At 40.9% G+C, this 15961-nt stretch overlaps 1 protein-coding gene across 1 annotated transcript in view; it reads left to right on the top strand.

Moving 5' to 3' along the window:
• TULP4 (TUB like protein 4) overlaps positions 1–15961 on the top strand; it is a 407212-nt gene that overhangs the window by 349740 nt on the left and 41511 nt on the right. The window contains exons 11-12 of the mRNA XM_063443403.1: positions 11044–11137; positions 12596–12739. Of these exons, the coding sequence (XP_063299473.1) occupies positions 11044–11137; positions 12596–12739 (238 nt within the window). The remainder of the gene's footprint in view (positions 1–11043; positions 11138–12595; positions 12740–15961) is intronic.

Raw genomic sequence — 15961 nt, 5'->3', positions numbered from 1 at the left:
AAAGAACTGTCCAAGGATGTCAGTGAGGAATCAGCCCAGAACTACACGGGAGGATCTTGTTAATGATCTCATGGCAGCTGGGACCATAGTCACAATTGGTAACACTCTACGCCGTGAAAGAACTGAAATCCTGCAGCGCCCGCAAGGTCCCCCTGCTCAAGAAAGCACATGTACAGGCCCGCCTGAAGTTTGCCAATGAATATTTGAATGATTCAGAGGAGAACTGGGTGAAAGTGTTGTGGTTAGATGAGACCGAAATAGAGCTCTTTGCCATCAACTCAACTCGCCGTGTTTGGAGGAGCAGGAATGCTGCCTATCAACCCAAGAACACCATCCCCACAGGACAACTGCACCGCATCAAAGGGACGATGGACGGGGCCATGTACCGTCAAATCTTGGTGAGAACCTCCTTACCTCAGCCAGCGCATTGAAAATGGGTCGTGGATGGGTATTCCAGCATGACAATGACCCACAACACACAGCCAAGGCAACAAAGGAGTGGCTCAAGAAGAAGCACATTAAGGTCTCGGAGTATCCAGACCTTAATCCCATAGAAAATCCGTGGAGGGAGCTGAAGGTTCGAGTTGCCAAACGTCAGCCTCGAAACCTTAATGACTTGGAGAGGATCTGCAAAGAGTAGTGGGACAAAATCCCTCCTGAGATATGTGCAAACCTGGTGGACAACTTCAAGAAACGTCTGACCTCTGCGATTGCCAACAAGGGTTTTGCCACCAAGTACTAAGTTGAAGGGGTCAAATACTTATTTCATTCATTGGCATGCAAATCAATTGATAACTTTTTTGACATGCTTTTTTCTGGATTTTTTTTAATTTATTTTTTGTTATTCTGTCTCTCACTGTTAAAATGCACCTGCCATTAAAATTATAGACCAATCATTTCTTTGTCGGTGAGCAAACGTTCAAAATCAGCAGGGGGTCAAATACTTTTTTTCCCTCACTGTATCTCCCCCAACACTCACAGATCAAATACTCTTCAATCCAGCTGGTCACTTGTTTAACAGTATACTACTGAATTTTGGACTATATGATATTTGGTGCACGTCTTACACTGCAGACAAATACTATTCCTACTTCTCACATGTTCACAATACCCATTCCCGTAAAGACCTATGATTTACAACTGGTTCATGCCTACCACAAATCACCAATGCCAAATCCAATACAAATTAAGTTACGGCGCACACATAAAAATACACTAATAATCTTATCAGGCTACTTAATTTGCCTATCTAAGAATACAAATATGGGGATTCAGCTCCACCATATGGCCATATTGTGTTAAGCCCACCACTACTTCACAGTACCCCAATATCGGTGGGTTCTACACTAAATATAAATGTGGGACACAAATTAAATAGTGCTAAATAAGCTAAAGTGTATTAAATTAATCTATTGTGAGTATACAAAATAATTGTGATAAAAGCAATTAAAAACAGCGTCAAAAAGAAAAAAGCACACACGCCATTGGTGTTAACTTTTTTTTTTTTTTGCACACAGACTTGTTAATGGGATTATCTGCATTGAAAATGGCATGACTTTCTTTAGTTACAGGTTCAATAGAAACCCACTTTACACACTGGTGCTATATCACCTTAAGACATGATCCTGTGAGCATTAAACTATGTCTTAGATTGCCCACACATAGAAGATACACATTTAATCTGCCTAGCATACCCTGTAAGCGTCATAGTATATAAAAATGTTAAACTAATGACTTGCCTAACATGCACTACACACACAGACCATTACCTAACATGACCACCACAGACAGGAAAGCTTAAATGTTATTTTATATGTCTATCCACTGTCTATACATCCTCTCAACATAATCTAAGAAATTGTGCTGTCTATTCATATGCCATGTTTTGATTGTTATGCCTGTTACTGCTTACGACTGCTATCATGGCTGAGTTAAACCATGCACAACTGAAAATAAAGAATACAAAATTGCTTACGACTGCTATCATGGCTGAGTTAAACCATGCACAACTGAAAATAAAGAATACAATTTTTTTTTTTTTTCAAAACTAAACAATTAAAGTGATAGTGCTTGGTTGAAAAATCCCAAACAAAGGCCAAAATCTGTGTCCAATCTCGCTTTTGAACACAGACATTATGTTATTGGCAACAAATTTACTCTAACAGACTAGCCTCAATTCTTCCTACGATAGTACCAAGTAGGTAAAAAGGCAGACAAGATATGGATGGTACACAAAAAGTCCTAGATTTAATTTATAGTCTTCAAAAACAGAACAAAGGCATTATTTTCCTGTCATTAGACGTGGAGAAAGCTTTTAACCCCTTCAGGACCGGCCTGTTTTTGCGATGTTTGTACGTTAAGGACCAGAGCAGTTTTAACACTTTTGTGGTGTTTGTGTTTAGCTGTAATTTTCCGCTCTCTCATTTACGGTTCCCATACAAGTTATATACTGTTTTTTTCACGACAAGAAGGGCTTTCTTTACATACCAGTATATATATTATGTCATATATTGTATTTAAAAAAAATAATAAAATATGGTGAAAAATAAAAAAAAAAACATGTTTTTGGACTTTTACTTGAAAAATCTTTTACTTATCTACAAAAGCTAATGAAAAAAACTGCTAAATAGATTCAAAATTTTGTCCCGAGTTTAAAAACACCCAGTGTTTACATGCTTTATTGCTTTTTTTTGCAAGTTATAGGCCTATAAATACAAGTAGGAAATTGCTGTTTCAATATATATATATTTTAGATGTATCAATAGTGACATTGTTACACCGTTATCTGTCATAAATCCCTGAAACACACCTAACATGTACATATTTTTTAAAGTAGACAACCCAGGGTATTCAAAATGGGGTATGTCCAGTTTTTTTTAGTAGCCACCTAGTCACAAACACTGGCCAAAGTTAGCATTTATATTTGTTTGTGTGTTAAAAATGCAAAAAACGCTAACTTTGGCCGGTGTTTGTGACTAAGTGGCTACTAAAAAAAGCTGAACATACCCCATTTGCAATACCTTGGGTTGTCTTCTTTCGCAAATGGTATGCCATCATGGGGCTAATTCTCATTCCTTGGCTACCATACGCTCTCAAAGGCAACCTAACCAATCTGACAAATTTCAATAAAAAAAAAAAAAGTAAAATCAAGCCTTATATTTGACCCTGTAACTTTCACAAACACTATAAAACCTCTACATGTGGGGTACTGTTATACTCAGGAGACTTCGCTGAACACAAATATTAGTGTATCAGAACAGTAAAATATATCACAGCAATAATATCCTCAGTGAAAGAGCTGTTTGTGTGTGAAAAATGCAAAAAACTTCACTTTCACTGACAATATCATCGCTGTGATATGTTTTACTGTTTTGAAACACTAATATTTGTGTTCAGCGAAGTCTCCCGAGTAAAACAGTACCCCCATGTACAGGATTTAGGGTGTCATAGAAAGTTACAGGGTTAAACACAGTGCTAGCAAATTAAATTATCTGGACTTTTGGCCTGGGTTGGCAGGCAGGTCCCTCAAATTGCAATCATTAAAATTACTTAATTAGGTAAAAATATTACATAAATATGCACGTAGAATTTTAATATATATACATATTTATATATTTGACGTCTACGTGTATATTTATGAAATTATTTATGTAATTATGTATGTGGACATATGTATATTTCGTATTATTTTTATTTATTTATTTATACATAGATATATATATCATTACATTCTAAGTATATTTTGATATAAATATATATATATCAATATCAAAATACTGTTAGAATAAAACTGAATATATATATATAATTTTTTTTTAATTATTAAAAATTATTTTTATTTTTTGTTATTTATTTTTATTAACATATTATTTGTATTTTATAATAATATATATATACCATATATATAGTTATTATATATATTGTATATATTCGTGTGTAATTTAAATATAAGTGTATTTTTATAATTATATACGTATATATAAATATAAAAATACACTTAGTGTGACATTATATATATGATATATATACATATATTATATATAGGTATATATAGATATAATACATGTATATATAGCATATATATACACATATTTTTTTTTTTTTACACAGATTTTTTTTTTACACTTTATTTTGGATTTTTCACTTGCAGGGAGACTGCCTGTCAGCACAGACAGTCCCCCTGCAGGCAGATACAAAGACCCCTATTGCGGTCATGTGATCGAGTGATCACATGGCCGTGGGGTCCTGATCTGCCGAAGGGGGACTGCCTGGGCAGACAGGCAACCCCCCTGGACCGGGTGGAGCACTGATCGCCGCCGTGGGACCGACGGCGATCAGGTAAGTAGCCCAAAACCGTTATGACGGTTCAGGACCGTCAGCGGTCCAAACGCACGTTTTACCGCTGACGGTCCTGAACCGTCAGCGGTCGTTAAGGGGTTAACTGCCCAAAATGGGACTTTCCAGCAGCAGTTCTCCACAAATTCCAATTCCTAGACAAATTTTTAACCACTCTCGTATATAGCCTCCCCACTGCTAAAGTTGCCAATGCTGGTTTTCTTTCAGACCCCTTTTATATTACCAATGGCCCATGCCAAGGATGCCTCTTTTCCCCCCTTCTTTATGTGCTGGCACTAGAACCCTTCATCCCCAAACTTCTCTGGCATCAAACTACACCACAAATAATGTACACTAACACTATTTGCAAATGATGTACTTTTATCACTGAGCAATCCAGAAACCTCCCTACCACACTTTCACTTAATCCTAGATGCATACAGCAAATACTACTATTGCAAGTTGAATGTTTCTAAAATACAAGCATTGAGCAGGGGAATCCCATCAGACACCTTGAAAAAAATTATATAATTATGACTGGCGCATGGACCATATCACGTTCTTAGGGGTAGCCTTCACAAAATCCCATAGAAGCTTATTCCATGCCAACTACAGTAGACTTGTAACTGACATTAAACAGCTGCTACATGAATGGAAGCCCTTGTTTATTGCTTGGACAGGCAGAATATCGGCTGATCATACTCCCCAAACTCCAATATGTATTTAGGTCACTACCAATACACATATCCCATACCAATTTTAGTACATTACAACGTTTGGTATCTAGATTCATGTGGAATGAGAAAAGATCCTGCATAGCACTGAAAACCATGCAGCGCATTGTTAAAGAAGGGGGAATGGGCCTCCACAATTTCAAATGGTACTACCATTTGGCCATACTGAGCAGCATACTACAGGCTAGGACAGCCACACAAGATAACTTTTTTTTTTTCTGGATTTTTTATTTTTTTGTAAATCTTTATTTTATTGAGGCATAAAATTATACGGGTACAGAATAAAGAAAGGGAAACAATAATGGGTCATACAGAATGGGAACTCATAGTTCACTATACATCATCTCCAAAAATTGTGAGCCTCTTTTTTTTTTTTTTTTTTTTTTTTTTTAAACACAAGATAAGATGAAGACAGAACGAGTAACGGTGAGGAAGTATTTTTGTCAGGAGCGTTTCCCAAAGCTGGCGTATCCTTAATTTAAATTATCACAGGCTAGGCATTTCTGAGAGTAGGAAGTTTAGGTAGGCAATATCAATATCCTGTTGGTTGTCATGTCATTGAAGATAGCACTAAAGAGTACACTAAAGTAGCTTCGTCTAGTGACAAGTTTGCTAAACAGTAGAGAATTAGGTTAACCATACTAGCCCATCTAACTGTTATGACATTCCCCAGGAAGGCTATATGGTGTAACAGGCTTGGTGTAAGAGATTGTTATAGAGTAACATGTTAGCATAGGTTATACGTAAGTGGTTAACTGAGGAAACATACAATTATTAAAACTTTGCTAAGTATTATGCGATGAGGCTAAGACATGACATGACATTTGCAAATCTAGCACCAGTTTGGTAAAGGTTATAACACTTGCAGTGATTAGTAGGAATACACTAAAGTAGCTTTGTCTAGTGACAAGTTTGCTAAACAGTTGAGAATTAGGTTAACCATAACCCATTTTTTATGGATTTTTTTATTTATTTTTTATTCTGTCTCTCACTGTTAAAATTCACCTGCCGGGTGCGGAGCTAGGCAGCCAAGCTGTGCAGTCGCACAACAGCAGAGCTCCGGGCTAAATAGCCCCAAAACAGACAAATCTACTGAGATAAACTGCTTGTTACCTGCTTTTCAACCCACAGAGATAATGGGCTACGATTGGGAACATGCAATACCGAGACGATGACCAAAAAAGGCGACCACTTCCAGGGGATGGACCTGAGGCCTACATGAGGCCTACTCCGAAGGCTCGGGGGAGGCGGCCGATCCCTCAGCCGACTGCAGCCTGCTACACGGAAGGTCTCCCCTCCCCCCCCCCCCTGCCGGTGAGGGATATCCCGGCAACTAGAGCATGCAACTCAGAATGGAGGCACCAACCTCAGCTTACCGGCACCGCCGGACCACCGACACGCAGCATGGCGGTCGCCACGTGGGTCCCAGCACATGAGCCCTGTCTGCCCCCGCTGTCGGAGCGGCTGGACCGCCTATTCAATGACTTCTGGGCCAAGATCTCCAGCCGCAGAGCCACACCGGACAAAGTCTCACCACCATCAGCCAAAAGGGACTCTGTGCAGAAGCCAGCAACACCCATGCGAGGGACCAAGATAGCAGGGAGAGGGAGACGGACGAACCAACGCCAGCTCCAGCGCCCAGGGCCAAGGCCTCAAGTAAGATACACTCCAGGGCTACCACTCCGCCACCCCTCTCTCCTGCATAAAGCTCCCTCTAAGAGACGGCACGGCACTCTCAGGCGGGACCCACTCCGAAGCAGATCCCCTCCGGGTACACAGTCCCATATGAGACCCCCCAAGACTCATCAACCCCACTCACCGGGTGACCCAGCGACAAGAAGGGACCAACTCAATGTTCAACGAGCAGGGACACCCTGTCTCCTAACTCCGCAAAACGGAGGCCCCAACACTAGCACAAAACCGGAGACGGCAAAGGAAGGACCACCAAACGGGCTTGCCAGCCAACATAGACTCACGCCTCTAGGTGCTACCGGTCTGCCATCGGTAGGTATAGGCTAAACATACCCATGGAGGCCCCCCAAGGCAAGTCACACCTGCAGTGATTACTGGGACTGATGAGCTACACCATGACAGGCAAAATCATAGACAACCTGGTGTCTCCGTTTCACCGATTTACTGCAGAAGTGCACCCCAACGGTTATTCAGTTACTATGTCTTATCTGTCTGATCTCATGCTCATATTACCTTGTTTTATGTCACTGTTATGCCTGATAGAAAAGCATGACCATATTGTTTACCTGGGGACCCATAGGTGTACCTATCTTGACAATCCCTATGTGTATTTCGTATTCTGTTTTATTTCAAATTTTGTTTTATATCGTAACCTTATGTTCACGAAGTTCGCATGGCACCTACAAACATGCACTCACATATGTGTTACTACCCTACAAGCAATACACAAAATAGTGCAACACAACCACATTGCAACATGACCTACAGAGTCAAACATAACTACCTAAGCGAGAACCTGAACTGATGCAAGGCTATCTTATGTTTAAACGCCTTCCCTCTCACAAATTGCAGGGCCACATACCTTAATAAGAATGAATAACGTCATCCTGAGTACCTTGGGGGAATGTACTGCCCCTGTTACATCAAAATAGCTACCCACCCACATGCTCAAGCTTGCAGTTATTTAATTATCTTGTTGTGTTCTCTCTATGTAATGCATCTAAGATATACACGTAAACCATTGATATTGATCTACATATGTTAAAAAATGTTTATAGCTTGTACCAAACGACAACAAAAAGAAAAATGTGCAGTTCTTCAGTGCCAACTTGCAAAACTTGATGGATAAAATATGCGTGCTGTTGTGACACATTACAAATGCTTTCTGTGCATTTTTTCATGCACAGAAAAAAGAGAGAATTAAAAAAAAAAAAAAAATACACCTGCCATTAAAATTATAGACTGATCATTTCTTTGTCAGTGGGCAAACGTTCAAAATCAGCAGGGGGTCAAATACTTTTTTCCCTCACTGTATCTCCCCCAACACTCACAGATCTGGAAACAGATAGAATCGGGGTAGGCAAATAATATAGAGGTGGATATCATGATGTGGATTCCCCTGCCTAAGACACAGCTGGTTCAAAATTGTCTACCAACCACAACCCTAACACGATCCATATGGGACAAGTATTCTAAAAACCTAACTACCCACTCACCTATATCCCTAGCCAAGCCTCTTAAAGCATTAACATACTTAATTCCAGGCTTTAACTATAGAATCTGGGAGAGACACGGATTCCATATCCTACACCAAGTATACACAAACCAAACTCTTATTAATGGGTATAGGCTGACTGATTTCGAGGGTGTGTTTGTAGGACTCAAAACTCAAAAAAGCTTATCTCCTCCATTTATGCTGCCCCAAAAATTCAGCTAAACAAATCGCTCCCTGAAAATACATGAGAACACATGATTACTAATCCCCAAAAAAGTCACCTTATGTGCTAAACATATTAAATTAGCCAAAAAACTAGTCCACAGATGGTACTTAGCACCAGCTCGCCTAAACCGCATTAGCCCTACTATAGCCAACTACTGTTGGAGATGTACATCTGGAATTAGGAACATGTCGCACATCCTGTAGAGTTGCCCAAAACTTGCCAGTCTATGTTAAAATATAGCCAAGCTCATTAAAGACAGCACAGGCCCCTTACATATTTACTGGAATCCTTTATTCTTTATAATTTCCCGGCTCTCATCCCAAAGCCAGAGCAGTATTTAATATTCCATATCATTATCACAGCCCTCTCATTTATTGCACGAAATTGGTCCTCAAAAACAGTCCCTACAATGCAGATATGCATACAACAAATTGACCAAACCTATCTGTATGAATTAGCTATCAGAAAACAAGACACCTCCCAAACGGAAACATCCAAACTACTGATACTGTTATGGTACTTTTTAAAAGTAAACCAAAATGTTTAAATGTCTATCTGTTCCTGTCCAAATCAATAAAACGGAATTGCGTATATACGCTGAAGTAATTAAGTCTGACACACAAGGTTCAGGTTAAAATAACTTCGAGAAAGTTTATTGGCAAGTGAAGTAAAAGCGGGCGCGCAGGCCCTTTTAAGAGGCATTTTGCGTCATCATTGATTATTAGAATATCAGCAAATAAACATCATCAATTGGATTAATTGTTATGTGTCGGGGTTAGTGTCTTACCTATTGGTTCGAAAAATTAAGAGGTTAGTCCCGTGCCCACCCACCAGAGGTGGGATTATTCTGGACACGGGTGGGGATAAGGGGGTCTTGAGCGTCATTTTACACGGTCAATGGTATCAGGCTTCATGTCCAGGTGCAAGGTCTCTTATGAATAGAACATTTCATTACTACTGTGTTCTCGTGGCCTTCAAACTATACTATCTTACAAGTTTTAAGGAGTAGCCAGCAAGTTTTAAGGAGTAGCCAGCAACTCCTGGTGCTTGTCCTTGCAGGGAGCACAGTCTTTGTCTACTATACTAATTGGGTTGAGAAGTTCAGTCACGTAAGGTAGTTTTAAAATGAACAAGTTAAGTCATGAGGACAAAATGGAGGATTGAAGAAGTCAGGTTAGGAGGACAAAATGGAGGATCATCACAGTATAAGATTAAAATGGAGTTAGTACAATAATTCAATACAAGTACAATAAAGATTTTTAATAATCCCGCATCAATACTACTCGGAGATAGCTTGGGAAAAATTGAATCAATTTACTCAACAACACATCAACAAAGTCTATCCTGCGCAAGTCTAAGTCCGACAGGCAACACAACTATGGTGATTTACATATTTCATAAACAATGCAAGTAAGGCAATAAGATAACTCTGCTATAGCCTCTTTGACTAACTCCCATAAGATAAGTACAATATCATCAAAGTTTTACTAAGTGCTACCTGTTATGACTTATTTCAGTCAAACCAAGTTGTTATATGTTTTGTTTACAGTTAAAGCGGCACTGTCATGCCGAACTTACCTTTCTTAAATCGATTTTTTAATATTAGTAAATTTGGCTGAAAGACCAATTTAGGTCTTTCAGCCTTTTAGTAGATAGCTCCTTGATATCGTGGGAATTAGGGAGTTTAGAGTTTAGTAGACTAAGCAGTTGCAAGATGCAGCCGCGGCACGAATAGGATCGGAGTTTCATTCATTCGAATGAAATTCCGATCCGAACAAAGTCCCGAATTGCGTCCTAACACGAATGGAGATTCTGTTCTCATTCTGTTAGGACGCAATTGGGTCGTTTTGCCGGCGTTCTGTCTAAATGAAAGAAGACTTTGCAGGAACACGGAGGAAACGTGAGAATTGTGGGAAAATTGCTCTGACCACCGGAAATGAAGCACACTTTGCTCCTCCGCTGGTCAGAGATGGTCAGGCGTAGGACACCTCCATAAGACAAATAGTCCTTACTTTGTCTTATGTTTCAAAGAAAACTAGAGCAGACAGGAAGAAATGAAGAACAGATGATGACAGAGGGAGAGAAGATGAATCAATTAAAGTAAGGTAAGTTCGGCATGACAGTGCCGCTTTAAGTTTGGGCACTAAATTACCTAAGGAAATGATTATAAAATGATAAGCTCGAACCAACCCCACCCCATCCAACCACTCTATTCCCTCTACCCTTCCTTTGCTAAGTTTATAAATCTAGGACTCAAGTTATGCTTAATTCTGAGGAATTTGAACACTGTGAAATTTTAAATCTAAAAGCAACATTATCAAAATCCATCTCTTGTATTATTATGTATGTACATTTAATTCACTGGACTTGATCCTAAATAAAAACTATAATTTTCACACAAACAAAATACAAATAAATTTATCACAAAGTAGACTTAATTTTTATAAACACTTGCTTATCATGTTTTATCACTTTTTGGGATTGTCTTCATTGAATATATATATATATATATATATATATATTTTTTTTTTTTTTATTATTATTCATTTATTTTACTGCAGCATAACTACCTAGCTCAGGTCACTTCCAATATCTGGGGAACCAAATTTAAAATTGTTGGATTGGCAGCTTTCCTACCGGCCAACCTTGGAGCAGGTACGTTTTTATTTTAATTGTTTATTAAACTATTAAAGTTATGAAACTATTTTCCTGCTCTCTGGCTATTTGTAATTACTCTGTTATAAAAAGTTCCAAAATTATAATTTTTTTTTGTTTGGTTGTTTTTTTTTTCCTGGTAATGATTTATTTGGATGTTTTTTTTTACTTCCAGGTTAGATCTAAGCACACTAGTGACAGATGATATTCAAAAAAGAAAAATACAATATTTTATACAGATAAATGCAAACTCATGTATTTTGGAATAAGGAATCCACATGCCACATATATTTTAAAAAGGGATTAATTAGGGTAACATCAAGTGAAAAGAATTCGGAAACAATTATAGATAACAAACTAGGCAACAATATACAATGCCGGTCTGCCATGTATAAAAATGGTTATTTATTCACATGAACAAATGATAATTTTGCGTTTGAATAAATTAATGCTAAGACCCCACATTGAATATGCAGTGCAATTTTAGGCACCCATTTTAAAAAAGGACATTGCAGAACTAGAAAGTGTGGAGGCGAGCTACAAAATTTATAGAGGGCATGGAAAAAATTAGTTATGAAGAAAGGCTAGAAAAAACTACATTTTTTTTCTTAAGAAAAAAGGGACACGATAGCAATATACAAATGTATGTAGGGCCAGTACAAACAGCTATTTGCAAATCTGTTCATTAGCAGGAATATACAGCAGAGAAGACTAGAAAAAGGTGTTTTCGCCTACGGCAGAGAAAAGGGTTCTTTAAAGTAACAACAATAAAATGTGAATTTTTCTACCTAAAGAGGTTGTCTTATCAGATTCTATAGATATTTTTTGAAAAGGCTGAGATGCTATTGTATAAAAACAGAATGTGCAAGCATACAATTAAAATGACTGTCATAGTTTGGGGTCTTTGCAAAATTTACAAACACCCCCAATGCTGACTGCTCTGCTGGCAGTGCAGTGGCCAAGAGGTGCATGAGAAAGTTAAACTTTCCTGAACCTGTCCCTCACAGCCACTGCCGGTCCTCTTCAGCTGTCAGGAGCCAAAATTAACATTTTATTTACGTGCATTTGCAAGAGTACAACACTGAGGACTATGAAGGAAAACCACGGGATCCTCCATAGAAAGCCGGTTCCCCTCAGCCATCACTAGTGAGAAATCTGCCATTATGGAGTCAAGAAGGATGTTTTTGCGACATAATCTCTACAGTTTGGGTTTTTTTGCTTTCTTTTGGATTAACAGCATAATGGAATAGGTTTCAGGTTGAACTTGATAGACGTTAGTCTTTTTTTCAACCAAGATATCTATGCAACTATGTAAAATGACAAAACACTATGTAAAGATTGAGACAAAGTGCAATATTTTTAAAACCGCAAACACTTGTAGATGATTATTCTTATTATGTTGTGGTGATAAAATAGTACTTTAAATATTTTGTGTTTTTCTCCCTTTCCTTTAATTAGTAATTTACAAAACTAGTCTGCTGCATCTTCAGCCAAGGCAAATGACCATCTACCTTCCAGAAGTCCGAAAAATATCCATGGACTATATTAATTTACCAGTATTCAGTGCCAATGTTTTCAGTGAAGACGAAGATGACTTACCAGGTATCCATTAAGTGAACAGTGAACTGTGTATATTTAGGTGATATTATTTGTTAGTGTATCTCAAGATGTTCAAGATATTCTGGGATATAGAATTAAATATACTCAAGGTAATATTGTTTTTGTTTATGATGTCATCATATGAAAGTTGCAAGCATTTGAAAGCAATAATAAAATAGCAAACATGAATATGAATTAAATGTTTTTGAGACATCCACACTCAGACACAAAAGTGTAGGCTAGGTCATAATTAGTTATGGTGAGTGGTTATTATCGTGTTGAAATTTTTTTTTTTTTTTTTTTATTCCAATATTTTTTTTTTTTTTATGGTGCATGAAAGATCACAACCTTTCTTGTATGGCCACAACAGCCTTAACAAGCGCATTGGTTACAAGTGTACGAGCATATTTGTGGTAGGAAAGAAACTTGTACATAGTTTAGTGAGTTGCTTGGTTCATAGAAACATTGATGAGTTTAGCTTGGGAGTAGCGAGGATAAGGATAAGGACCAGAAGCTTATTATCTAGTGAGCTTGTAGCAATTACGTATAATGAGGAGCGCTGCCTGTTTTTGCGTAAGTTGTATATACATTAATGAAGGCTATCATGTGCCTCCCAAGTAGCAGTAGACTTTGCAATTGCATGTTACAGTGAGTCATACAGAGGGTAGTACTATGTCTGTGACATTCGGGGCTGACGCTCGTTTGAGGTTTTACAATAGTATGTCACCTCGCAGTGTATGTATAGGGTCCGACGTCTGTTTGCCACTGACTGCTTGTGGTGAGGATGTCATCTGCGTAGGAGTGGGTATTGGTGTGGTATGGTGTGTGATAGAGGTTTGTTGCGGTGGGTGATGCCCCATAAGGTGGGGTATGTGGTGTTCTGATGTTCCATGTTTGGAACACAGGGTCTGCTCTGGAGGAGGGAGGGCGGCCTGTGGGCAGCAGGGAGATGTGGGTCGAGGTATCCCTTCAGTTACAGTCGCCTGTAGCGTGGGGTCATGGGTATTGGGGACCTCAGGTAGCAGGTTGGTCCGTGGTGTGTGGTAAGGGGTCTGTCGCCGGGGTTCTGTAGTGTGTGTTTGCTTTGCTTCCCTGACAGGACCCCCTTTCGTTACCTGGCGTGTGGCTTGTGTCGGCCTCAGTCAGGTGTGTGAGGGAGGAGTCTTGTGTGTCAGGTGTCACAGGTGGTTCTCGTGCTCAGCGTTGTCACTCTGGCAGGGGGTGACGTGCGGTCAGGGGTAGTAGGGGGGGAGTGAAGGGGAGGTAGTGATGGCGGGGGGTGACCAGGAATTAGTTTGGGTGTGCCTGGGTGTGAGAGGTGGGGTGTGGGCTTCGGGCTCCCGGGCCTGTGTCCGCGTCCCAGCTCCCCCCGTCCCTGGGTCCGGCATCGGCGTGCTCATTTCGGATCCGTCTTTCCGTCGGGACTGCCTCCGATGTTCCGTCGCTCCTGTCTGGGCCCTCCGGCAGGGGGGGCCTCGTATTTGATCCCGGGGGTTGCGTGTCTCCTCCGGTCCCGGAGGGGGAGGCGAGCCATCTTAGCCAGTGGTACCAGGTGTCGTGGTAGCGCTGTATACGTCCGGCCGCTGAGAGGATCAGCTCCTCGATCTGTCTGATGTCCTCCACTCTGGCTAGCCACTCTCTCAGCGTCGGGGCCGTGGGTTGTTTCCAGTGTGTCGGGATAAGACTACGCGCCGCGTTTAGGAGATGTGGTATCACTGATCTCTTGAATTTAGGTGTGGGGATTGAGGTTAGTTGTAGTAGGTAGGTTTCCGGTGTGAGTTGTATGTTTGCGTCCGTTATGGTCACCATGACAGCGTGAATCGCCGACCAATAGGGTTTGATGTGTGGGCAGGTCCACCAAATATGGAAGAGGGATCCCAGTTCCCTCCCGCACCTCCAGCATTCGGGTTCGCAGGCATCTGTTATTATGGATAGTTTCTCGGGTGTCCTGTACCAGTGCGAGAGCATTTTATATCCTGTTTCCTGGAATTTGGTGGCTATGGATGCTTTATGTATGAGCGTGAACACTGTGGTCCATTGTTCCGCAGGGAGTGTGTGTCCTAGATCCCTTTCCCAGTATTTAGTGAAATAAGGGAGAGGTGCATCGGTGGATGGTGTAATCTGTGTGCGGTATAGTAACGATATTGCGTGCGGTGGGCTCGGGGGGTTCGTGCACATCATCTCAAAGGCGGTGAGTGCTCGGGTCGCTGAGTCCAGTCCCGGCGTGGTCTGCAGGAACCTCTTCAGTTGATGGTATTTGAAGAGGAGCGACCAGGTGTGCGGGTTGTTCGGGACCAGTTCTCTCAGGGTTGTGATTGCGCCCTGTTTGTACACGTCCTTCAACCTGCAGGGGGTTGGTAGTCCCAGCGCTGTAATGTAGCGGGGATCCTCCGCCGGAGGGAGTCGTGGGTTGTGCGATACAGGGCAGAGAGGTGAGAGCTCCGGAGCCATGTCCTTTTGTAGAGCTAGTCTCCTCCAGATGGTCATTGTGACGTTCAGCGTTGGATGTTGTTTTGGCAATTCGCCTTGCGTCGCTTTCGGTAGCCACGGGAGGAGAGGGAGGGGAGTTTGCGAGAAGCTCGCCTCTATCGGGATCCACAGTTTGTCTTTTGGGTTGTGTGTCCATTCAATCAGTCGTTGGAGGTGTATCGCCTGTCGGTATTTTGTCAGGTCTGGTAAGCCTAGGCCCCCATGCAGTTTGGGTTTGGTGAGAGTGGCAAAGTTCAGTCTCGCTTTTTTACGGTGCCACACGCATTCTGTCATTGTTTTTCGGACTTGTGCAAAAAAGGATTTGGGGATATGGACTGGTAGGGTCTGTAGGAGGTACAGGAGACGTGGGAGAATATTCATCTTGAGTACACTGATCCTGCCCAGCCATGTGATATGGGGGAGGTGCCAGGCATTCAGGTCTTTTGTGATTCGTTCCAGGAGGGGGGGGAAGTTGATGCGGAAGGTGTCCGTAGGGTCCGCCGATAGCCATGTCCCCAGGTATTTGATCGCCTCTGTGCACCAGCGGAAGGGGAAGTCGTTCTGCAAGCTGGTAACCAGCGCTTGGGGGCATCCCACATTGAGAATCTCAGATTTAGTGTAGTTGATTTTTAGGTTTGACAAGGTGCCATACGTGTCGAATTGCTGCAGCAGTTCTCTGAGAGAGTGCCGTGGGTTGGTGATTGTAAACAGGAGGTCATCCGCATATGCGGAGACTTTGCTGACTCCAATTCCGGA

The sequence above is a fragment of the Pelobates fuscus genome, chromosome 2 (genome assembly GCF_036172605.1).
Source record: "Pelobates fuscus isolate aPelFus1 chromosome 2, aPelFus1.pri, whole genome shotgun sequence".
Taxonomy (NCBI): domain Eukaryota; kingdom Metazoa; phylum Chordata; class Amphibia; order Anura; family Pelobatidae; genus Pelobates; species Pelobates fuscus.
This window is presented reverse-complemented; position numbering and strand designations above follow the sequence as displayed.